The sequence below is a fragment of the Diaphorina citri genome, unplaced genomic scaffold (genome assembly GCF_000475195.1).
Source record: "Diaphorina citri unplaced genomic scaffold, Diaci psyllid genome assembly version 1.1 scaffold1180, whole genome shotgun sequence".
NCBI classification, from domain to species: Eukaryota; Metazoa; Arthropoda; class Insecta; order Hemiptera; family Psyllidae; genus Diaphorina; species Diaphorina citri.
The window spans coordinates 47,164-74,050 of NW_007378609.1; the positions used below are offsets into that span (position 1 = coordinate 47,164).

General features: G+C 39.8%; 1 protein-coding gene across 1 annotated transcript; it reads right to left on the minus strand.

The window, feature by feature from the left end:
• Window positions 1-1,058: 1,058 nt before the first annotated feature.
• LOC113469664 lies at window positions 1,059-26,887 on the minus strand. Its single transcript, XM_026827529.1, has 8 exons — window positions 26,802-26,887; window positions 26,334-26,704; window positions 25,266-26,115; window positions 24,401-24,915; window positions 23,303-23,838; window positions 17,462-17,649; window positions 2,234-2,328; window positions 1,059-1,194 (listed from the first exon to the last, which is right to left on the minus strand). The coding sequence occupies exons 2-8, from the start codon at window positions 26,558-26,560 to the stop codon at window positions 1,059-1,061; spliced, it is 2,547 nt and encodes an 848-aa protein (XP_026683330.1). The 5' UTR covers window positions 26,561-26,704; window positions 26,802-26,887.

The following is a 26,887-nucleotide window of genomic DNA, read 5'->3' on the forward strand; positions in this document are numbered from 1 at the left end:
AACGATCTTTTTGGTGCTGGGTCTCTCTAAGGTGCTGGGTTCGAATACTGGGCAAGGCGGAAATTTTCTGACAAACTTTTCCATTCTTGAATTTGGATAGACATGAATGTAAAAGAAAGCCCCTTGAAGTAATTCGGAAGCGGTGCCAAGGTAAGATTCAGTACAAAATGTCATTGCGGTTCATGATACATTGATACATGATACATAATTATGTATGAATCTACTACCTACATTGTTGTACTTAGGTAGGTCCATGCAGAATTGCAGATGCACACTCATTTCAAGCACATTTATTATGTCAAGAACTAATAATTATGGTTAGGTAACATGACAAATTAGTTTCTGAACAGCTGCTGATGGAAATTCAATTTATTATCTCTGACTGCTAAATAAAGGCCTTTCCTCATTCCTGTCAATTACCAAAATGATTTAGCTCCTTTGGAACAACTCGCGACTGGGAAAACATGGAACATGCCTTTCCAGATTTCTGATTTAATTACATGTTTATTTACCTACATAAGAAATATCTAGAGATGTAGCTCGTAGTTTTGTTCCGTTACTGATCCAGGAACCGAACAACTGTCAAAGGTTTTTGAACCAACTTGCATACAGCATACTTCAACAAAGAGTCAACATAACCTCGTTGGTCTTTGATAGGTACTTTTAATTAAAACTTTGGTACAATGCAAAACACCAAAATGGGTATTCTATTCGTCAAGACTCAACACTATTGCCTTACTGAGTCTTAACTTATTGCCAAAATAATGGGACTTTTCAGTCTTCGCCGACAGTATAAATAAGGTATACCTACATATTAAAACCAACACTAAAACTCAAGACTTATGTCTGACGCAATTCGCCAGCTCGCAAGCCCAACACGCTACGGAAAAATTAACAAGTTCAAGACTGGACAGTCCTATCGCAATCACCGGTATCACGAACTGTACACCGCTCAAGGATAAAGGATGTGACTGATTATTAGAAAATTATAACCTAGATCAGAGACACTTACATTGATTCTGATGAGGGGGCGTGCGGGGTTCCTACTCATTTCTTACTCAATCCAGAACGTAGAACGCTCCTGAACTATTTTTTGAACATGATCCGTTCAAATCAAATCCGGTTTCAAATGAGTCTTTGATTAACAGACGCGATTTATCGCGATCCTTGGAAATTCTAGGGTCAGAAGCTGCTCTCAAATGAACCATTGAGGAATAAAATTGGTAGGGTTCCTACTCATTTCTTACTCAATCCAGAACGTAGAACGCTCCTAAACTATGTATGTGATCTGGCTGTGCGACTATAAACAGGGAGAAGAACAGCTAACCCTAACCAGCCTAGCTAGCTGATAGTTTCAAAGGGTTCTCTCTGCTTGAAAAAAGCAAGCACAAGTCCTCATGATGGTTGACTGCGGTTCAGGACGAGCCAATTAAACATGGCTAGAGACCATCACCCTGGTGTATGGCTGATATAAGAGATATTTGTCAGTTTAGTAGAACGCTCCTAAATGAGTCTTTGATTCACAGAAACTTTATCCCGATCCTTTGAAATTCAAAGGGTAAGAAGCTGCTCTCAAATGAGCCACTGAGGACTTGGTTTACGGTCAGAAACCATTCAGGTAATTTATTGAAAACGACTAGTTTAGAAGCAAAAGGACGTGAAGTTCTTGACTTGGGAGACAGACATGAAATTTCAGTCAAACCAATTGAAATTATGCCGGCATTGCCGGCATAACTGTGTATATAGACACTCAAGTACCTATACCTGAAAAAGTACCTAGCTACCTTATGTATTTAGGTCAAGCAACGATATCTGCAATATCTCACAGTATATAGTTTTTTCTTCATCCCCTCTTATTCGGCCTACTTCGTAGGTTTTTCCAGGTGGGATATTTTGTCAAGTAACATTATAAGATGGAAGACTAAAGAACTACTGATGTGTCTTCAATTGACTTTTTATTTCGTAGCTGATATTTCGTGCAACAGTGTAAGATGCTCAATTATATTGCACGAAGGTAGTTACACACGAGATTGTGACAATTGTTCAAAGTGGTAGCTTTATCGAATTTACCCGCATTCAATTATCACAGGCTTCTCTAATTAGATTTGGCCTGTGGTTTTGTTCGCCACAAATCAAGGTCAATAATCACGTTCTTAATGTCTTATCAATAAAATGAACTAGACCTCTCCTCTGAGCGACCTCCATCTCTGTCCCTCTCTCAGAAGCAAATTACGCTTTAACTTTTATTGGTGCTATTTTGGTCTGTCGCTTCTTGAGATGCGGCTTCTGTTGCTGATTTAACCGTAATTCCACATCCCCAAGATCTAACTGAGGTTTTCAACAAAGATACAAAAAGGCACAGAGGTAACAAAATAGGCAACATATCAAAATCATCATACCTTGATAGGTAACTAAACCAATAGCATATATACCTACTCAGTACCTACAAAATAACGCAGGCACTTAAGTGCTAATACTAATAGTGAACACTGATCTTCATTATCATGACATTCATAATTCATGACTTTTTTGGATAGCAAAATCAGCCTGACTCACAGGTGTCATGAATAATTTACATGTGACGTTAATCTTCTATCAAAATGATTTGCATGAATGCAAAATTTGCAAGCATGCAAAATGAATTGCAAAACATTTCGCAAAACAAAGTATGGAAGTATAATCAATTAATCACAGCAAATCGCACTCGGCAATTAAAATTCTAATTAAATTTATGAGGTCCGTATGTCTCGTGACTACGTAACTCAGTGAGAATACACGCGAGACAAGATGGGTTTAACCCGATGGTAGTGGTGGCGCTTTTTTTCAAGAGGTTTGATAGAACTGTAACTGCTAAGGTCTTATCGTCCCGAAATCGAAGAGAGAAAGAAGACAGGACAGGAGAAGGCCAGAAGTTCAGAGAACAAACTTTATTTATTCTGGATAAAATCCGCCCCGGGCGGGAATCTAATCGGCGACCTAACGCTTACAAGGCAGACGCCCTACCCTCCAAGCTAACTAGACGGGCGGTGGGCTCCTTTTGTGATCTATTATTTGAGGAGCTGGGTGCAAAAAGGGCAATAAATGAAAATCATCAAACTGAGATATTTAGATAACTTTAAAGTTTTCAATTTTTCATCAAAATCCTTGAAAAGTATGTTTACAAAAAACGCTGTAACTCACCGAAAAAAAAAGTTATCACTGCAGTTCAAACGCTGGAAGAGCGCACCACGTTCTATTCAAAAAACCGTTTTACGCAAAAAGGGCAAAAAAATCCATATTTCCCTTTTTGCACCCAGCTCCTCATTTTATGTAGGTACCAACGAGATCATATTTTGTGATCTCGTATTTTGTCACAGTCTGAAAATTTTCCCATTTTGACAGTTGTTTTAATAGCTTTCGGCTCTATTGACTAAACAGAGTCCGGCCCACAGTAAAGGAACAAAAATCCCGAGGGGAAGCCTAGGGGACCCTGGCCACTAAATACGGCCCTGTACCTATAAGATAGAACTCTTACACTGTACTTGTCTACTAGGAGGTTAGAACTCTATAAGATGGAACTCTTACACTGTACTTGTCTACTAGGAGGTTAGAACAGACGCGCTACCCTCCAAGCTAACTAGACGGGCGGTGGGCTCCTTTTGTGATCTATTATTCTATGTAGGTACCAACGAGATCATATTTTGTGATCTCGTACTTTGTCACAGTCTGAAAATTTCCCCATTTTGACAGTTGTTTTAATAGCTTTCGGCTCTCTTGACTAAACCGGCCACAGTAAAGAAACAAAAATCCCGAGGGGGAGCCTAGGGGACCCTGGCCACCAAACACGGCCCTGTGGTACCAATAAGATGGAACTCTTACACTGTACTTGTCTACTAGGAGGTTAGAACTCTATAAGATGGAACTCTAATACTTTTCTACTATCTACTAGGAGGTTTCTATGTAGTTATCTACATAGATTCAACAAAATCAATGAAACTAGTTCTATCTGGAGATAAGATAACTCCATTGGAGTTGATTATAACTCGAGAACTAATGGGAATATAGCACTGAATAAGTTGATAAGATAATGAAGTATCGAATATCCCCCTATGCCATATCCAATAAGATACCGGATACCAATTTGTATCTACATATCTTCTAATTTGAACGCAGTGAATAAGTTTTAACTAGACAATTTTTATGTACATTTCGTTCAAATTAAATATATGTAGGTACCTTCTTACTTTTTGCCTTTTCTATTTGAATGAATCACGCTCCAAGTTTTTACTCAACATTTTTCACAGTACCTACATACATACATCAAATACCTACAGAGGTACCTTGCATGCCTGTCACAGTGTTGGAAGAATTGGGGTGAAAAAAAAACCCCCTTTGGACGCCCAGAAATAATGTGGGCTCACTCTTGGTCCTATGTTGGTAGGTGCCTGTAGGTATGTTTTTAATTTCTCGCTATATTATGTATAGAATTTTTCATAACTCTTTATTTTTACATAAACATGAACAAAATAAAGAAAACAAATTAATGTATGTAAATAGAAAACATTATTTAGTGTCCCATCAGAAGGGTGGGCATCTAAGACACTTGCAGCATTATTTCGCTGCTAGGGAATTACCTATGTAGATAGTAAGCAATATTATCAATATTAAAGATTCATATTTATAAATACAAAATATGTCTCTTAAGGGTTTTTAAATCCAGTTTCAGTGACGTTTCATTCAATTTCAGCATTTGTCATCACCTTTAGGCTATAGCCAAAGCCACTACAACAACAACAACAACAACAAACTATATGATCCGTTGAACATGATCCTTTCAAAGTCGATCTCAAATGAGTCTTTGATTCACAGAAATGATCTCTCAAGATCCTTTGAAATTCAAGGGTAAGAAGCTGCCCTCAAAAGAACCATTGAGAATCACAGTCAGAAACCATTTAGGAAATACCTATTGATGGAGCATTTTAAGATGGAAGAGTAAAGAACCACTGTTTCTTTAATTGACTCGTTATATTTCGTAGTTAATATTCCATGCAACGGCGTAAGATGCTCAATTATTGCACGAAGGTAGTTACACACGAGATTGTGACAATTGTTCAAAGTGGAAATAGCTTTATCGAATTTACCCGCATTCAACTATCACAGGCTTCTCTAATTAGATTTGGCCTGTGGTTTTGTTCGCCACAAATCAAGGTCAATAATTACGTTCTTAATGTCTTATCAATAAAATGAACTAGACCTCTCCTCTGAGCGACCTCCATCTCTGTCCCTCTCTCAGAAGCAAATTACGCTGCAACTTTTAATGGTGCTATTTTGGTCTGTCGCTTCTTGGGATGCGGCTTCTGTTGCTGATTTAACCGTAATTCCAAATCCCCAAGATCTAACTGAGATTTTCAACAAATACACAAAAAGGCACAGAGATGACAAAATAGGCAACTCATCAAAATCATCATACCTTGATAGGTAGCTAGACCAATAGCATATATCTACCTACTCAGTACCTACAAAATAACGTAGGCACTTAAGTACTAATAGGTACTAATAGTGAACACTGATCTTCATTATCATGACATTCATAATTCATGACTTTTTTGGATAGCAAAATCAGCCTGACTCACAGGTGTCTTCACTTGCTTATTTGGTAACAGTTCACGAATAAAAGGGAAATTTGTTGACACAGGGAAGTGTCGAACCCGCAACTTCTCAACCGTAAGTCAGACAGTACTAAAAGTAGCACGTACCATTCGATTCGGCGTGAAAAATCACATTGATTAGAATATTCACATCCGAATGACCAAATGTTTTCGATGTCTCTTACCGTTTATACGAAATAAGGGTTAAGCAACAATGACTTTGGTTAATATCAGGATGGGTGACTATCCGATTTTTACCAAATTGTTACAGTCGCGTCCTTGGACCATACCGGGATAGCATACCAAATTTCATCGCTTTACGACAAACCGTTCTTGAGATATTCTGTTCACAACCTTTTCAACATTTTCCACGAAATGAGGGTTAAGCAACAATTACTTTGGTTAATATCTGGATGGGTGATTATCCGATTTTTACCAAATTGTACAGTCGCGTCCTTGGACCATACCGGAAAATTTCATTTCTCTACGACAAACCGTTCTTGAGATATTTTGTTCACAACTTTCTACTTTTTCCCATTTAAACCTGTACGAATTTCATCGCTTTACGACAAACCGTTCTTGAGATATTTTGTTCACAACCTTTTCAACATTTTCCACGAAATGAGGGTTAAGTAACAATTACTTTGGTTGATATATGGATGGGTGACTATCCGATTTTCACAAATTGTTACAGTCGCGTCCTTGGACCATACCGGGATAGCATACCAAATTTCATTTCTCTACGATAAACCGTTCTTGAGATATTTTGTTCACAACCTTTTCAACATTTTCCACGAAATGAGGGTTAAGCAACAATTACTTTGGTTAATATCTGGATGGGTGATTATCCGATTTTTACCAAATTGTACAGTCGCGTCCTTGGACCATACCGGAAAATTTCATTTCTCTACGACAAACCGTTCTTGAGATATTTTGTTCACAACTTTCTACTTTTTCCCATTTAAACCTGTACGAATTTCATTTCTCTACGACAAACCGTTCTTGAGATATTTTGTTCACAACTTTCTACTTTTTCCCATTTAAACCTGTAGATAGCATAACAAATTTCATTTCTACGACAAACCGTTCTTGAGATATTTTGTTCACAACCTTTTCAACATTTTCCACGAAATGTGGGTTAAGCAACAATTACTTTGGTTAATATCTGGATGGGTGATTATCCGATTTTTACCAAATTGTTACAGTCGCGTCCTTGGACCATACCGGGATAGCATACCAAATTTCATTTCTCTACGACATACCGTTCTTGAGATATTTTGTTCACAACCTTTTCAACATTTTCCACGAAATGAGGGTTAAGCAACAATTACTTTGGTTAATATCTGAATGGGTGATTATCCGATTTTTACCAAATTGTTACAGTCGCGTTCTTGGACCATACCGGGATAGCATACCAAATTTCATCGCTTTACGACAAACCGTTCTTGAGATATTTTGTTCACAACATTCTACTTTTTCCCATTTAAACCTGTAGTACGTACATACGTATACGTAACGTACAGACCATGGGCTGAAAACCACTTTTTTGGAATCAGGGGACCCTAAAACGGATATTTCCACCCATTTCCCGATTTTGAAAATTTGGACCGATTGCAATACTTTCATTACTAGTATAGCTCGCAAACTGTAGTAATAGAAAGTAAAAAATGGTAGTACTATGCTAGCCTAGTAGGTATCTCAGGAAAAATACCCCCATTTCCTCTGGACTAGCCTATACTCTCCTCCATTCTGATGTACCCCTATCTCTCCCATTGATACCATTAGGATTATGATAATGCAAAACCAAGGGAGGAGGACCCGAATAGTATCATTTTCTCCTCCCTTTCCTCTCCCCCTGGTCCGAAATATTGCTGAGCAGTCTTGTTTTTTACTTTCTATTACCCTTACGTATAGGGAACCTATACAAGGTAATGAGAAAGTATTGCAATCGGTCCAAATTTTCAAAATCGGGAAATGGGTGGAAATATCCGTTTTGGGGTCCCCTGATTCCAAAAAAGTGGTTTTTAGCCCATGGTCTGTACGTAACGTACGTACGTACGTACGTAACGTACGTACGTACGTAACGTACGTACGTACGTAACGTACGTACGTACGTAACGTACGTACGTACGTAACGTACGTACGTACGTAACGTACGTACGTACGTAACGTACGTACGTACGTAACGTACGTACGTACGTAACGTACGTACGTACGTAACGTACGTACGTACGTAACGTACGTACGTACGTAACGTACGTACGTACGTAACGTACGTACGTACGTAACGTACGTACGTACGTAACGTACGTACGTACGTAACGTACGTACGTACGTACGTACGTACTACATTCTACAAACATCATATGGCTAGACACATCAAGGTTCACACAGGAGAGAAGCCATTTAGTTGTCCATATTGCAAGTACAAGGCTCTGCGTAGAGATTACATCACGATGCACATAAAACACAGGCACCCAGTTCATTATGCTGTACGTAGGAAAAATAAAACTACCAAGACCACAACTAAGTTAACGAAGAGAACTCTGGTGTTGAATAAGACTGGGAAACTTATGCTCATATGAAGAAGTAAATATCTCATCTTTACATGCCTTCAGGCACACTCCATTTGTCAAGGGTCTAGGCTAGGTTTTCCTTGCCCTTGGGATCAATTTAATTTGAAGAAATAATAATGATCATAAAATTACTTGTTATTCAACAAAATTACCACATTAAAATAATTAATAATTAGGAATTGAGAAACAATATGAACATTTAAACATCAATAAATAAAGACATTTTTTTTTTTTTTTTAAGAGGTTTGACAGAGGGAACTGTAACTGCTATGGTCTTATCGTCCCGAAATCGAAGAGAGAAGGAAGACAGGATAGGAGAAAGCCAGCCGTTCCGAGAACGAACATATACCATCAGGATGAAATCCGCCCCGGGCAGGAATCGAACCCGCGGCCTAGCGCTTACAAGGCAGACGCACTACCAACTAACTAAGCTAACTAGGCTGGCATTTTTTTTTTCCTCTGAAATAATAATAAGCAAGGTTTTTATTATAAAAAATCTGGTGTGAACATCACACGACTTTCTATTACATTAAGTCGGACAGTTCTAAAAGTTTCACCATTCGATTCCGCGTGAAAAATCACATGGGATTAACTATTCACTTGCTTATTTGGTAACGGTTGACGAATAAAATCTGGTGTGAACATCACACGACTTTCTATTACATTAAGTCGGACAGTTCTAAAAGTTTCACCATTCGATTCCGCGTGAAAAATCACATGGGATTAACTATTCACTTGCTTATTTGGTAACGGTTGACGAATAAAATCTGGTGTGAACATCACACGACTTTCTATTACATTAAGTCGGACAGTTCTAAAAGTTTCACCATTCGATTCCGCGTGAAAAATCACATGGGATTAACTATTCACTTGCTTATTTGGTAACAGTTCACGAATAAAAGGGAAATTTGTTGACACCGGGGAGTATCGAACCCGCAACTTCTCAACTGTAAGTCGGACAGTTCTAAAAGTAGCACCATTCGATTCCGCGTGAAAAATCACATGGGATTAACTATTCACTTGCTTATTTGGTAGAGTTCACAAATAAAAGGGAAATTTGTTGACACAGGGGAGTATCGAACCCGCAACTTATAAACTGTAAGTCAGAGAGTGAATGAAAGAAAAGTAGCACCATTCGATTTTACGTGAAAAATCACATGGGATTAACTATTCACTTGCTTATTTGGTAACGGTTCATGAATAAAAGGGAAATTTGTCGACACAGGGAAGTATCGAACCCGCAAATTCTCAACTGTAAGTCAGAGAGTGTTAAAAGTAGCACCATTCGATTCGGCGTGAAAAATCACATTGATTAGAATATTCACATCCGAATGACCAAAATGTTTTCATGTCTCTTACCTACATTCGCCGTTCCGAGCAAAAATTATCCCTCCAGTATAAAATCCGCCCTGGGTGGAAATTGAACCCGCGGCCTAACGCTTATAAGGCAGACGTGCTACCAACCACGCTAACTAGGCTGGCTCAGGCGCTCAGGATAGGAGAAAACCAGCCGTTCCGAGAACGAACCTCATCTTTTTAGGACAAAGTTCAACCCAGGCGGGAATTTAACACGCGGCCTAGAGCTTACAGGGCAGACGCTCTACCCTCTACGACTCTAACCTAACCAGGCTGGCAGAAAATTTTATCGTAGGTAATAGGTACCTCCGACACTACAGTAAACTACCTGGAGCATAAATCTTGTTATCTATCTGCCTCGAATTTTCATAGGACCAAAAAGAAAACCATGTGTACACTTTAAAGAACATAGCCAAACGCAACTTAAAGTTCCGTCCCAATTTTTATTTATTTAGATTTATTATAGTGTGCCAACATAGACGTCGTCCCAATTTTATTTGTGTTAATCGATTTATTGTAATGTAAACGCTTCATTCAAGTAAAACGGTGCGATATCATTTTACCTGTTTTTAAAATTAAAGGACTAGGTACCTATCTAAAATAATTTTACCACATCCGAAGTAAGTTCACCTTTACTCATCTGTATGCAGGTAATCCAGTTAATACCTACTAATGGGTACATATTTTCTTTTTGCAACTGCGGACCAAATCAACCGGAAATAACATGAATTTGATTGGACCTACACATCTTCCTTTTATAGGTAGTCATACAGTAAGGAAAGTAGAAAGCTATTAACAATTATTAACTCTCGAATTAAGCAATCTGATTGGTTGATTTTTAAAAATTCCAAAATTTTCAGCCAATCAGATTGCTTGAACCGAGTTTAAAACCTAATCGGAGTTTAAACTCACTTTGTGGCCTCCGGCCTGAGTGTGATTCAATGAATATCTGCTGGTTGCTTTCAGGCGGCCTTGATAGAGCTATGGGGCTACAAGAGCGAAGAGCACAAGGTCACAACTGAAGATGGCTACATTATCTCTCTCTACCGGATTCTCCCTAAACAGGAAGGTAGTCCTCCCGTATTGGTCATGCATGGATTCCTGGCCTGCTCTGAAACCTTCTTAGTGCGCATAACCATGAATTCAATTTGTTAGGAACATACAACGGGATAGTCATTCTATAGACCCCTGTGTATGTCAGACATACAATGTATGTCATATACCCATAAAGTCCAAGATAGCAGCTATTTCACTGCTAACAAATAACAAAGACTGAGAAACGCCCATTTATTTATTTATTTTTAGTTCTGCCTGAGAACAAAGGCTAATTTCGGGTGAAATTAAAGAAAAATGAGAAGGAAATAGAGGCAGAAAGAGAGAGGGGAAGTCAGATAGGCTCTGCGGGTTTTAGATTTTTGAGGTTAGGTTATAAATTGAGAGTAAATTCAGAATTCTTCTTCCACCACCTCTATTTCTTGTTCTTCTTCTTCTCTTCAAACCAATTATTCTCCATCTCCAATGAGAGAGAGAGAGAGGGGGTGAGGGGAAGAGAGGAAAAGGAGAGGGGAAAAAAGAAGGAGGGAAAAGGGAATAATTATGAAAAAAGGAAAATATCCCAGGCAGAGCATGATTATTTGGCCAATACCCTATGGGATTCTAATGGGGCACTCTGCTCTTCGGGTTCTAATGGGGCAAAACCATCTTATCTTACCTCTCAGCAAGCATACCTTCCTAATCCCCTAATGATTAACCCTAATTTGCCTTCCAGTAGACGGAGTGAAGTGGAGAGGAAGAGGAGGTGGAAATTTTTTAATCTTTTTTAATTCGTTAGCTTGTTTACTAGAAAGCAGATAAGGGAAAATAGGGGAACGGAGGGGAAGAGGAAAAGGAGCAGAGGGAAGAGGGGCGGAGGAGGAGAGGGAAAGAAAAATGGAGGGTTTGAGAAAGGGGAAGAGGGGGAGAAATAAGGACGAGAACAAAAAGGGAAAGAGAGGGAATAATCAACCTTTGTGTATTTTATGTACCTATAGATTCTAATTTTAGGAGAAAATTAATGCAGTGCTGTATAAGAATTAGTGAAGAGAAAGAGAGAGGGAGGATATAGGTAGGAGAGAGATAGAGAGAAGGAAGAGAGAAAGAGGTAGGGAAGAGAGGGGGAAGGAAGGAGAGAGAGAGAGATGGCGAGAGCTGGAAGAGGTAGCTTTGAATAAAGGACAATTGCACATCTCATTTTGGGCGGGCCGATCGGTCCTTTGAGAGCCGTTAGTGCTGAGGATGTATTTTGCGGCCCCATCGATTTGGGTCTCTTTTTCCTGAAGAAGTTCTACAGTTCACTGAACCAAAGTATAAAATCTAAAACACACTAAATAGGGTACCTACTACCTACTTAAAATTTCTTCTCCCCCCGTCTTCGCCAGACTAGAAATTCAATGGAATACTATTGACTTAGAACGAAAAGCTGCTTGAAATATTATTTTCCTAATTTTCGTTTATATTTTTCCCCCTTACCCAATACCCATCTTATTCTTCTCTTCATTTTCTTTGCGTTTTTATAATAATTATAAGTCAGCTCCCATGGCGTAAAGTGGTCACTGCGCTCGCCTTGCACGCGGGAGACCCGGGTTCGATTCCCGGCGAGGTCAAGTTTTTACTCAAGAAACTAGCAAATTTCGTCTTCAAGTTTGTAGGGAGGTAGGTATACCTACGTACTTAAATAAAAAAAGTAAAAAGATAAAATAGGAGGTAGGTTCCTACTACCGGAATGGCTGAATCTAGAGAAGTGTTTGAGCAAAAAAAAAAAAACCGGTCAAGTTCTCATGAAAGTGAATTGCGAGGGAAAAAAATGCCATCAACTAGACTACTAGACTACAATAAGTATAGTAGAGGCTGCTCAATATGTACGTATATTATTATTAAATTCGTTACTAAACGAATTTGAAGGGACAAGGCAAAAAGTTGTTAAGGACCTACAAGAGGTCTCCTCCGTAAGGGCAACAAGGGGGGGTTGTAAAGTCAAAGGGCGAGAGACAAAAGTTTTAGGAGGGGAACCTCTTCCCTTAGTGAAGGGAGGGAAAAGTCTCTTCCTTCAAAGGAGGGGAAGAAAAGTTCAGCGGGTTTAGGCTAATAAATATTCGTAACGGTTCTCTGCGAATGAAAGTTTTGGCGTTTTCACCTTACGTTAGAACTAGAACTAGACTACAATAAGTGTAGTAGAGGCTCCTCAATATGTACGTATATTATTATTAAATTCGTTACTAAACGAATTTGAAGGGGCAAGGCAAAAAGTTGTTAAGGACCTATAAGAGGTCTCCTCCGTTAGGGCAACAAGGGGGGTTGTAAAGTCAAAGGGCGAGAGACAAAAGTTTTAGGAGGGGAACCTCTTCCCTTAGTGGAGGGAGGGAAAAGTCTCTTCCTTCATAGAAGGGGAAGAAAAGTTCAGCGGGTTTAGGCTAATAAATATTCGTAACGGTTCTCTGCGAATGAAAGTTTTGGCGTTTTCACCTTACGTTAGGAAAATTGTCCAAGCTAGTACCTACTCGTTTAGCAAAGAATAGATAGAAATTTAGAAAATTTGCTGATGTGGACCTGGCAGAAATTCTTCCCTACTCTTGAAAATAACGCCCGTAGCCAAACAATCGAGGCTAAATTTAATCCGCAGTTTAAAACAAATTTGGTTAATCTTACTTTCCAAAATCTAAATTTAAACAATCAGACTGATTAATAAGATTGAATTAGCTTCAAGGCCCTCGTTTCTTTACTATCCAATACTAAACGTAAATAAACCGTGATTCCTCTATTTCCACTTAATCTCCAACAATGGACACCCTGTTGGGTTAAAAGATTAAAATTAAGCGAAAAATGGGTAGATAGATAGTTTATTATTTTACTTATTTTTTTCGAGATCTTAGCTAAAGTTCCAAGCTTTAGATATATTGAAAAGACTTCATTGCTGTTGGGGAAAGTCGGGCACGAAATAAAAATGGCGTGTTGTAAAAACCTTAACTTAGTAAGCTTCGTGACCGAGTATCGTACTAGGTTCGGGCACAATTCCTTCGTTTCTTCGGCTCTGTGTTTGGAATATGAGGTGCACTTGGCCTTGTGAGGACAATCGAGTAGCTAATTCAGTTGAGTATCGACCGGTGCCAATGAAGGCAAGGCGCCCGAGCAAAAACCAAATTTAGGATGGAGTTGACAGAACTAGTAAAGGAGACTCTTAGCAAAGCTGTGATGGCGACAAAAATTACTGTCAAGAGCTTCAACACAGGATCTCAGCTTCACTACAAAAACTTCATGACTTAGATTTGGATTAGATATTGGTTAGGAAAAGGGGATTAATTAACTTGGGGAAGCTGGAGTCCCTGAAGTGTATCAAATCAGGTTCTTTTTTTCTCGCCAGATTTTTGGTTCTTTCGAGATTTCTTGAAAAAACATGGGTAGTGAAAATGACCCATATTCTGATGTTAGTGAAACGCTGGACATTTCCTGCTTTCTTTTCTCCTTCTTCTCCATCTAACACTTGGTTCAATTCTGTGGCACTCTTACTCATCTTTTGAATGGTTTGAAGGGCTGTTTGCCCCTACACCTCAAAGTGGGCTTTTTGTGCTTTATCGTGCGTTCCCGGCTTCCCGGTAAACCACAAACAAATAAATTGGTGAAATAAAATGATGTTTCTCTCCTTCCACTTTTATTAGGGAGGGGAGTAAGAAAAGGGAGAGAAAATGAGGAAAAAAATCTGGTGTGAACATCACACGACTTTCTATTACATTTGCAGAATACGTAGGTATTTGAAAAGAAATAGAAAATAAAATATCATATCAATGTTAACAAAACTTACTGAAAAGAACGAAGGACGAAGTTGAACCGATTGTATTTGGAAATTGTGAATATACAATTATTTTGTCAACAAATTGATTGTTATTATTTCGGAGACTTTTTTCCCCCGAAGTCCTTTCTTTTGTACCTCTGCCAAAATTCTCATAAATTTTCCGAGTTTACTGAACAACAAAAAATATCGGAATAACCTGGTGACACAAGGAACCAAACGTCACGTACCTACATTTTTTTTTCCTTTTTAATCCGGATTCTGTAATTATCACCAGACCCAATCCTTAATTTCTTTCTCTAATTATGCCCTGCAATCTAATACATCTTCCCCCTAATTCCCTCCTGTAATCCCTTTATCTTTTCTCTCCAATTCTACCTTAATTTTTCTCTCCCTTTCCTCTTTTCATGCTCCCTATTCATCATCTTTCCCTCTCCATCCTTCATCTTCAAGCCTCTTCAACCTTCCTTTCCTCTCCTTCTCTCTTCTTTCATTCTGCCTTTGACTACCATGTGGATCTACATAAGAGAAAATGGAAGACACTGCTAAACAATAGAAGAAACACAATAAATGAGTTGGATGAATCATATTTATTCATTATAATTATATATATTATATAACTTTTTTCATTGTCATATTTCTATTCTTTCAACATGACCTAGACGTAAACCCATCATGAATCATATAAAGCCCTGACCAGTCTTGCACATGGAACCCCAAGGTGGGGGAAAACATCTCCCCGGTTGAGTTTGCATAAAAATTACCTCACATGTTTTTTTTCTTCTCTCTTCGAGCGTCCCCTAGCTTGACTTGGATTTCAAATTACTTTTTCTGCACATTCGACTTAAAACTATGCAAACAAAAATAAAATGTAGGGGGTAAAAAAAAAAAAAAAAAAAAAAAAAAAAAAATCGGTATTTTGATAGGAAAGCTCTGTAAAAAAAGGGGGGAAATCTTGGACCATACTGGGATAGCATACCAAATTTCATCGCTTTACGACAAACGGTTCTTGAGATATTTTGTTCACAACCTTTTCAACATTTTCCACGAAATGAGGGTTAAGTAACAATTACTTTGGTTAATATCTGGATGGGTGATTATCCGATTTTTGCCAAATTGTTACAGTCGCGTCCTTGGACCATACTGGGATAGCATACCAAATTTCATCGCTTTACGACAAACGGTTCTTGAGATATTTTGTTCACAACCTTTTCAACATTTTCCACGAAATGAGGGTTAAGTAACAATTACTTTGGTTAATATCTGGATGGGTGATTATCCGATTTTTGCCAAATTGTTACAGTCGCGTCCTTGGACCATACTGGGATAGCATACCAAATTTCATCGCTTTACGACAAACGGTTCTTGAGATATTTTGTTCACAACCTTTTCAACATTTTCCACGAAATGAGGGTTAAGTAACAATTACTTTGGTTAATATCTGGATGGGTGATTATCCGATTTTTGCCAAATTGTTACAGTCGCGTCCTTGGACCATACTGGGATAGCATACCAAATTTCATCGCTTTACGACAAACGGTTCTTGAGATATTTTGTTCACAACCTTTTCAACATTTTCCACGAAATGAGGGTTAAGTAACAATTACTTTGGTTAATATCTGGATGGGTGATTATCCGATTTTTGCCAAATTGTTACAGTCGCGTCCTTGGACCATACTGGGATAGCATACCAAATTTCATCGCTTTACGACAAACGGTTCTTGAGATATTTTGTTCACAACCTTTTCAACATTTTCCACGAAATGAGGGTTAAGTAACAATTACTTTGGTTAATATCTGGATGGGTGATTATCCGATTTTTGCCAAATTGTTACAGTCGCGTCCTTGGACCATACTGGGATAGCATACCAAATTTCATCGCTTTACGACAAACGGTTCTTGAGATATTTTGTTCACAACCTTTTCAACATTTTCCACGAAATGAGGGTTAAGTAACAATTACTTTGGTTAATATCTGGATGGGTGATTATCCGATTTTTGCCAAATTGTTACAGTCGCGTCCTTGGACCATATCGGGATAGCATACCAAATTTCATTTCTCTACTACAAACCGTTCTTGAGATATTTTGTTCACAACCTTTTCAACATTTTCCACGAAATGAGGGTTAAGCAACAATTTCTTTGGTTAATATCTGGATGGGTGATTATCCGATTACTTTTATAATTGTTACTTTTTCCCATTTAAACCTGTAGTACGTACATACGTACATACGTACGTACGTTACGTACGTACGTATGTACGTATGTACGTACGTACGTTACGTACGTACGTACGTACGTACGTAACGTACAGACCATGGGCTAAAAACCACTTTTTTGGAATCAGGGGACTCCAAACAACGTACGTACGTACGTACGTAACGTACAGACCATGGGCTAAAAACCACTTTTTTGGAATCAGGGGACCCCAAAACGGTTATTTCCACCCATTTCCCGATTTTGAAAATTTGGACCGATTGCAATACTTTCATTACTAGTATAGCTCGCTATACTGTTAGTAATAGACAGAGATGAGAGAGAAGATACAGGAAACTCGGTCCCGGGAGTCCCAAGTATAAACCGTACACAAATAGTCCACTTTCAGGCTTAGGTGTAGGGGCATACAGCCCTATAGGATGGTTTGAGCTTATACGAATTTACACCTAAGTATAACCTATGTAGGCATTTATAGGACGTAAAGCAAACAGTAGGTTAGACTTACTTTATCATGGACACTCGTTGCTATCTTGAAAGCCCAGAAGAGGTTAGTTAGTATATAGAACAGCCGCGGTAGACAGTTATTCGTATTACTGTCTACCGCGGCGTACGTAAAAAAAAAAAAAAAAAAAAAAAATACGTAAGATTCAAAACAGTAGGTATTTCGTGCTGGGAACAATCTTGTAGTTCCCAGAAGAAATGTGAAGAGGCTCTCAGCTTCACCACAAAAAACTCGTGATTTACTTAGAAATAAACCAGGATTTGAAGATTTGATTTTAATTTCATAATACATAGAGGGAGCCTGTGTCCCTGAAAAGTATACCCAAGTATAGGTATATTAGGTATGGACACAATATAGTGACTATGGCCACCACAATAGTGACTATGGCCACCACAATAGTGACTATGGCCACCACAATAGTGACTATGGCCACCACAATAGTGACTATGGCCACTACAATAGTGACTATAACCACCACAATAGTGACTATGGCCACCACAATAGTGACTATGGCCACCACAATAGTGACTATGGCCACCACAATAGTGACTATGGCCACACACAGGGGAGTATCGAACCCGCAACTTCTCAACTGTAAGTCGGACAGTTCTAAAAGTTTCACCATTCGATTCGGCGTGAAAAATCACATGAGATCAACTATTCACTTGCTTATTTGGTAACGGTTCACAAATGAAAGAGAAATTTGTTGACACAGGGGAGTATCGAACCCGCAACTTCTCAACTGTAAGTCAGAGAGTGCTAAAAGTAGCACCATTCGATTAAATAGTAACTATGGCCACCACAATAGTGACTATGGCCACCACAATAGTGACTATGGCCACCACAATAGTATCTTGAAAGGAAAGCTTATAAAATATTCTAATGTCTAAAACTCAAGGATAAATTTGTTTAATAATAAAATAATGAAAATCGGGTTATAATATAATGTTTTTCTCATGATTTACATTTTTTTAAACATTGTATTCCGAGGCTGGAAAGCCGAAAGCACTCCCAAGGGACTGATAATGCAGAAATAATTCCCTGCCATAAAAGAAGAAAGAGAAGAGAAAGAAGAATAGGAAGAAGAAGAAGAAGAAGAAGAAGAAGAAGAAGAAGGAGAAGAAGAAGGGGAACAGAAAAAAATAGGGGAAAAATTATAGCTTAAAAAAATCCCAGTTTACCCCTTTATAGATGAGGATTTAGATAGGTACTTAACTAACGTAAGGGAGAGAGAGGGAGAGAGAGAGAGAGAGAGAAAGATCTTTTCTTATCGAGCCTATTGACGGCTGTAAGAAGAGATTACTGGCTTACAGAGTATAGGTAACTTTCGTCATAAGGGAATTGGCATCACACCAGGATCTAAACAGGTTAATGAGAAATAGTAGGTAAAATATTTATTCTTTTACAATGCTATTTATTTTTTTACAACGTGAAAATGAGCCCATTAACTCTCGACAGACTTTTAACCCTTTGAGTTGAGTCGTTATTGTAATAAAATTTATCATGTGCTCGTAGATTGCATAAAAGATCTTACAAATTGATCTGGATACCTAAAGAGAGGAATTCTCCTTCTCCATGCGGTAAGTTGGGTATAACTTTTGCTAACTGACCGAGCAGAGCTCAAAGTTTCACCTCGCCGATTATGCTCTTTGTTTGTTCGTCTGTCGATTCCCGCCCGGGGAGGACTTGCGGACTTTACCCCCCCACCCCTTCCCTCCCCTGTTTTACTATGTCTCTTTAAACTTCATTTTTATCCTTTACTGTATGCCAGACTCTGAAAAATTGGAACACCCCGCCGGTACATCACTGTTTGGACTCTCGCCCATGCCCCCCTAGGCAAAATCCTGGATGCTCTGTCCTAAATTGCTAAGGTTCGTTCTCAGAACGGCTGGCTTTCTCCTATCCTGTCCTTCTTCTTTCTTCAATTTCGGGACGATAACAACTCAGCAGTTACAGTTCCTTCTATCAAACCTCTTCAAAATTGTCCGTCTGTTTGTTCCACCATAACTTTCAATCGGCTATGGGTTAACTGATAATAAACACATTATAGAATTATAGATTATAGCTTATAGTTTATGGCACCCCCCTCTCCCCTGTTTTACTATACCTATTAAGCCCCCCTCCTTTTCTTCCTCTCGGTAAAAGTAGTAAACAAAGTTAAATCACCTTTATACGATATTATAGGGTCTATCCATATTTATTGAGTCTCTCTCTCTGTATAGTTCAGTGACCTGTAGAGTAGGTCGGAAAAAAATCACCATTAGTAGAGCTAAATCCCCGGTGTGGACTACGACAACCCAATAACTTGGACATTTTAAAGCCCTAATCGCCTGTCAGGTGTGAGATATTGTCTCTCGGTGTTGGAAGGATTGTGAGATTTAAAACCTTCTTGGACGCCCAGAAATAATATCCAGAAATAATGTCAGGAATTAATAGGGTGATACATAAGTTTGTGCTCACCCTGTACGTACCATTGTACCTGCTATGTGGGTATGCATTGGGTAATGGGGGGTATGATGTCGGTGTGCTGAGGCTGGAGGGGCAATAAGAAATATGATAACATACATACAGACAAACACACGGAACACGTAATATAGACACCAAATGATAAATTTATGAGACCTCAATGTGTCAAGAGCGAGAGAGAGGGAGAGAGGGAGGGAGAGAGAGAGAGGGATAGAGAGAGGGAGAGAGAGACAGATAGAGAGAATCAGGAATTTTATTAGTTTCAGAGAAACGCTCGATTTTTATTAATGTATTGGGTAGCAGGAGCAGGACCGAATTGAGGTTGGTTTGTACGAGTATTTAACTCCCCCCCCCCCTTTTTCTTTGAATGTTTCTTCTGAAATCTGTTCAATAAAAAACAATTAACAAAGTTACAAAGATCAATGACAAAGAGTTAACAAGATGAGGAGTAGCATGCTGCAAGCCTCGCAATAATCATCTCTGCTATGTGCTACCATAAAATTATACCTTCAGAGAATGTGCTAAATTAATCAGTTTACAGCCCTGATATAAATCCTGGAGCAGGACCGAATTGAGGTTGGTTTGTACGAGTATTTAACTCCCCCCCTTTTTTCTTTGAATGTTTCTTCTGAAATCTGTTCAATAAAAAACAATTAACAAAGATCAATGACAAAGAGTTAACAAGATGAGGAGTAGCATGCTGCAAGCCTCGAAATAATCATCTCTGCTATGTGCTACCATAAAATTATACCTTCAGAGAATGTGCTAAATTAATCAGTTTACAGCCCTGATATAAATCCTGTGTACCTACGATAGTGCTGATAAAACAACATACCTTGTGGATATTAAATTTTCCAGGGAATATCCGAGTATCAGGGAAAAAAATATATGGAAAATAATAATAATATGTAGGTAGAATTAAAAAAAATAATGGAAATCCACGCAGAATAACTATAAAAAATACCCAGAGGCAAGTACCTACTGTTCTATTTTGCTATGCAGTAGTTCCTTTGACCTTAGAATTCGATATCTGGAGGCAGTGCTTTATTATGCATCAGCAGACATCAGAATCACAACATGAAATAAAACACGACAAGGTGTTAAGTCAGAATGTAATTCCCCCCAGACATTCAAATGCAATTCCAAACGTCTCTAACTTTCTTGCTTTCAAACCTTTTTTCTCTTTTCCCATTCATTTTCCCTTTCTTCCACCTCCACAGTTCTTCTTTTCTTTCTTCCCTCCCTCTCAATCTGAGCGCACGGCAGTGCGCCAGGCGAAGTTCCAGTAAGCACGCCTGTGTATCTTTACACGAACCGATTCGGCAGGTTTTTCTCACCTTCATAGATCGGATTCCTCTAAAGATAAACTTTTGAAATTCAGGGCACTTTTCCGCTTGAATAACTCGAAACTTTTCCCCCATAGAAATCTGGTTCTCATCATGAAAAACTTGTCTGTTTTGTTGCCTTTCGTTAGACATCAAGATCGTCGAAATCGAACGACCGAAACCGGAGATACAACAAAATGTTTGGCAAAAAACGCGAAAAAGATTACTCCCACAAGACTATGAACCTAGACTTAATTTTGCAAGGTGGTACCCACAACAAGCAAATCAAGATCCAGCCTTTGAAACAAATATTCTCTGGACCGATGAAGCATGCTTTACAAATAGTGGAAAGTTCAATATCCACAATTCTCACATTTGGAGTGTTGAAAATCCCCATGCCTTTCAAAATGTCCACAATCAGTGGCGATTTAGTGTAAATATTATATATAATCCATCAAATAAAAGAATAATAAAAAACATCAATATACAAAGAGGACAGATTGAGTTGAGATAGCAGGAAGATTCCAAATTTCTAGCTTACATGGTTCATTCACTTTACAAATGATACCATTCTGAAGCATAGAATCTATTTCATGCTTGACTTTTTCTTTAATTTTAAATCAAGCGTGCGAACGTCGAGTTCGAAGCGCCGCCCGGCCTATATTAACACGAAACAGAATTTCAGCGTTTTCGGCATTTTCACCTCAACTTTTCTCCCACTTCCCTTCAACTTTAAGCAAATTTTATTTGATATTCCTGGTCGGACGTGAAAATGGATGCGAAATCTCCAAAACCCGAACTTTCTACGATTTGTTTAACCGGTTTTCTGATAGGCTCAAAAATCTTGAAAATCGCGATTTTTTTTTTCACCCGATTCAATTTTTGGCGGGGGTGTGTGTATGACTCTGTTGGATACACCCCGGACACCAAGAGAAAGAGATTGAATGGAAAACGCAAGTAAATCGGTAGAAATAAACGAACTTGGTTTATTGGTATACGCACTAGATGTGGAAAAATACGAATTACGCTGGGAAAACCCAGGAAAAGCGCCTAGCGTAGTTAAATGCCTAGGGAAAACTCGAGGGACGCCGGAATTCCGGAAAAGCTACTCTGAAGTTCAGAACAAAGGAAAAATCAGAAAAGGGGAAATCACCGGAGTGAAGCTAGCAACATTTCAAATGTAAACAAACAACCAGTAGGCTGTGGTATAGGGATGTTGCGATATATCGAAAACCGATATATATCGATATATTTTTCGTCGATATATCGATATATTTTTTTGGCGATATATCGACAATTCTCCGGCGATATATCGGTCACCCGTCCCAGTTTTATCCACGCTGGACGTTTCTCAACTTCACATAAGGTGGTGTCACACGGTGCGACAAGCCGCGGACACAAGACAAAAAGATGGTGACACACGACGGTCACCACAAATATATCGATATATCGGCGATATATCGATATATTTCCCCCGATATATCGATATCGATATATTTGAGGGGCCGATATATCGATATATCGATTTATCGATATATTTGCAACTCATTTACATCCCTAATACATTTGCTCTCAAAACAATAAAAAATCATGTAAGTGAAAAAGCAGCAATAACAGCTTACTATGCCTATATCTATTCTAATATGACACACACACGCCCTCTCGTGTTTTTCTTATGCCATTAGCAAATTAACATTATTTGTGGATTTTGTGGTGCAACATTTTTGAAATGAAAGAAATTCGATTAAAAATTTGAACTTTTTGAAATTTGAAAGTTTGAACATTTCCCAGTCAGCACACACGATTGGATGTAAGGCTCGAATCAAGCTTACAAATTCACCTGTGTAAGTTGGATGACATCCAGTCTGTAAGGTAAGGAAAAATTACGTTAGTTAGTAAGGTAACAATATTATATAAACATTTAAAATATAAACCTAGGTATAGGTCGCAATTTACAAACAATATGCTAATTTTGAAAATTGAATAAAATGAAAGTTGTGGAAAAGAAAGTATGTTTTCTGTAGCTTTGAACAACAGAATAAAGACCTAAAAGTTATGTACAAATTTTACAATACTACAAGTTGTATCTTATCAGATTAACTATTTACACGAATAATCCTTCAAGTAAGAAGGTGATCTACGGTTACGAGAACTTAATCTAGGCTCAACATTGGGAGCTTTTGCCTGCTGGGGTACATTATTAATAGGTAAATTATTACTGGTTGGTTTAGACAATTTTGAACTGACGACGGGAGTTGAACCCAGACGGTTGACAATGGGATTTGAACCCGGATGGTTGGTAACAGGATTTGAACCTGGATGGTTGGTAACGGGATTCGAACCCGGAGACAATGGCACAACTGAAGGTTTGAATGCAGAACCAGTGGGTTTGCTTGGCTGGATATTATTACCTGGTTTAGGCGATTTGACTATGGATTGCTGAGAAGCACTAGTAGATACGGGAGAACCAGCCGTGTATGATGCATCCTGGAGAGCATGTCTCTTTGACTTGGCAGCCTGGATCGGACCGAAAGTGACCTTCTTGGGTGACTTGAGTGGGACAGCTACAGGACTACCGGACTGGACCAGTGGCGGATTCTGAGGAACTGTGACCGGCCTTGCCGATGAACTTGAAGAAGGGACTGAGGTACCAGGAGTACCAGGAACTTGTTGGAGTACCGGGCTTGTAGGTACTGGAGGAGGTACCAGTGGCGGAGCTGAGGGTACTAGAGGTAGTGGTACCAAAGGAGCTGATGATGGAGGTGGCAGTAATGGTTCCAAAGGTAATGGAACCGAGTCTGGTTGTGGTGGTGGGGTTATTTCATCACTCTCACCAGTTTCAGTAGTGAAGGCTGGCTTCACACAATCACGAGAGACGACGACCTCCCGGGAACCAATCAACAACTTGATTGTTTTCTTGCAGCGAGAAAGAACTTGGTAAGGTCCACTGTATGGGCGTTGGAGACCCACATATATAATAACATCATTAGGTATGTTTTGGTAAGTTCTGAACATTTCCGAGTGAAATACATCATAGTTAGTAGGTAACATAATTGGTTAACTTTCATGTAGCTGGTCCTAACCAACTTTGGATATTATGTTGTATCACCTCATCAGGTAAAACCCGGCATTTTAGGAGAAAAACAGGAAAGGCCAAATACGCCCTTTGTCACTGTCCTCAATTGTCTATTGAAATCAGAAATGATATCTGTTCAGTTTTAATGTTTCGTTATGGTCCCCTTGAACCGCCAGTGGATACGGCAGTACCGGTTGGATTTGGGAGTCTGAGAACGATGACGTGGTGGATGGGCAGAGCTGGAGAGGGAACGAGATCGTGTTTTTCTTGAGCATGCCTCTTAGCGATTGTATTCCAAGTTTGAGAAGAGTAGGACGGAGCGTCGGCATTCACAATGCGATATACATTCTAGAAGTGATAATATTTGTGAACAAATACTACAATGAATTTTTTCAACAGTTAGAAAGAGAACATCAAATATCAACAAAAAAACAGGGCACGACGGAAATTGGATGGCACATACGGACGGGGTACACCGGTTGACGTATCACAATACAGTTCAACATTGTCCATGTGCATTTTACAGAGGAACAGGCTGTGTACGGTTTTGTTGTCCAGCAAGTCCTGTAATTCATTGTCTGTCAATTGGGCTGAAGCCATTTCAGCTGCTGAGATATCTTTCTTGCAAATAGTCTCAATGCGAGACAACGCGTCTGCTGGAGCATTTAATTCACCTTTCACGTACTGGATATCTGTGGAGAATTGACTTATGTATGACAAATGACGTATCTGCCGTGGTGAGGCGTTATCTTTCACCTTGGTGAAGGCATAGGTGAGTGGGCGATGATCGGTTAGAATGGTGAATCTGCGTCCTTCCAACAGGTAGTCAAAACGTTTCACTGTGGCGAAGATGGCCAGCAGCTCTCGGTCGTAAGTGGAATATTTCTGTTCCGCGGGCGACAACTTCCGCGAAAAGAAAGCTAGTGGACGAACAACTCCGTTCTGGTCCTGATTGATTGTGCCGCCGATGGCAGTGTTGGATGCATCAGTCATAACCGCGCGTCTGCTGGAGCATTTAATTCACCTTTCACGTACTGGATATCTGTGGAGAATTGACTTATGTATGACAAATGACGTATCTGCCGTGGTGAGGCGTTATCTTTCACCTTGGTGAAGGCATAGGTGAGTGGGCGATGATCGGTTAGAATGGTGAATCTGCGTCCTTCCAACAGGTAGTCAAAACGTTTCACTGTGGCGAAGATGGCCAGCAGCTCTCGGTCGTAAGTGGAATATTTCTGTTCCGCGGGCGACAACTTCCGCGAAAAGAAAGCTAGTGGACGAACAACTCCGTTCTGGTCCTGATTGATTGTGCCGCCGATGGCAGTGTTGGATGCATCAGTCATAACCGACAGTGGAAAGTCGGGATGCGGATAGGCCAGGGTCACTTTGTTGACGAGAATTTCTTTGGCCTTTACAAATGCTGTCTCCATTTCGGGCGTCCACTCAAGCAATGCATTAGAGCGCAAATTGCCCTTCAGATGCAGTGGAGCCTGGACTTCTGCCATGCTGCTATGGAACCTGTGGTAAAAGTTCAGCATCCCCAGGAATCTTTTAAGCTCGCCAACGGTGTGGGGCTTGGGGTAGGAAGCAATTGCCGTGATCTTGTCATCAGTAGGAGAAATGCCGCTTTCCTCAATGGTGTAACCTAAGAAGGTGACAGAAGGCTGGGCGAACACTGACTTGGAGACATTGATAGTCAGACCGTAGTTTGCCAGGGTTTTGAACAGGAGAGGCAGATGTATGTTGACATGCTCGTCCATTGACCTTGAGAAGATGAGGAAGTCATCTAAGTAGACGTAAACGAAGGGTAGATCTTGCGTGATTGAGTGTAAGAATCTCTGCAGGGTCTGCGCTGCTCCACACAAACCGAATGGCATTTTTGTGAATTCAAATAAGCCAAACGGTGTGGTAATGGCCGTCTTTGGTATGTCCTCTGGTGCTACCGGAATTTGGAGATAGGCTTTCTCCAAATCAATGGTGGAGAATACCTTAGAGCCGTACAGGAGAGAACTGCAGTCTTGGATGTTAGGTATGGGATACCTGTCTGGGACCGTCTGTGCATTGAGTCGAGTGTAGTCCCCGCATGGACGCCAGTCCCCTGACTTCTTGGGAACCATATGCAGGGGGCTCGCCCATGGACTCTTGGAGGGCTGGACTATTCCTTGTTGCAGCATGATCTCGAACTCCGCCTTGGCAGCACGATATTTGTCCGGTGCCAACCGCCGTGGTCTAGCGAAGCAGGGGGGTCCCGTGGTGATTATATGATGAAAGACATTTGGTCCTTTGGTAGTCTTGGATTGGTTACCTCCACTGCCTGCCATCACTCCATGCTCCCTGATGGAATTCTGGCCCATGGACTCTTGGAGGGCTGGACTATTCCTTGTTGCAGCATGATCTCAAACTCTGCCTTGGCGGCACGATATTTGTCCGGTGCCAACCGCCGCGGTCTAGCGAAGCAGGGGGGTCCCGTGGTGACAATATGGTGAAAGACATTTGGTCCTTTGGTAGTCTTGGATTGGTTACCTCCACTGCCTGCCATCACTCCATGCTCCCTGATGGAATTCTGAATGACAGTGGGAATGGTTGGCTCCATAGCGGATATGGTACCAGTTGCTGTGTTCACTAGTGATGCACAGGCTCTTTGATTTGTCAGAGGGTCATGTAAACACGCATTCTTGATGTCGACCAATATGCCGTACTCGCGTAAGAAGTCCGCCCCAATGATGGGGGACGTGACCTCAGCGATGGTAAACGCAAATGGGTAAGTCCGGCGAAGACCAATATTCAGTTGAAGTAGGCGTTGTCCGTATGTATTGATACGAGAACCATGTGACCTCTGCGATGGTAAACGCAAATGGGTAAGTCCGGCGGAGACCAATATTCAGTTGAAGTAGGCGTTGTCCGTATGTATTGATACGAG

What these genes read in the sequence shown, in the direction of transcription:
- LOC113469664 (XM_026827529.1), bottom strand. Translation starts at nt 26,560, where the DNA reads ATGGAGCCAACCATTCCCACTGTCATTCAGAATTCCATCAGGGAGCAT. An exon ending in TCCAATTTCCGTCGTGCCCT is followed by an intron (nt 23,839 to 24,400) that starts GTTTTTTTGTTG and finishes ACGCCCATACAG; the next exon opens with TGGACCTTACCAAGTTCTTT. An exon ending in AGTCAAATCGCCTAAACCAG is followed by an intron (nt 17,650 to 23,302) that starts GTAATAATATCC and finishes GTGTGGCCATAG; the next exon opens with TCACTATTGTGGTGGCCATA.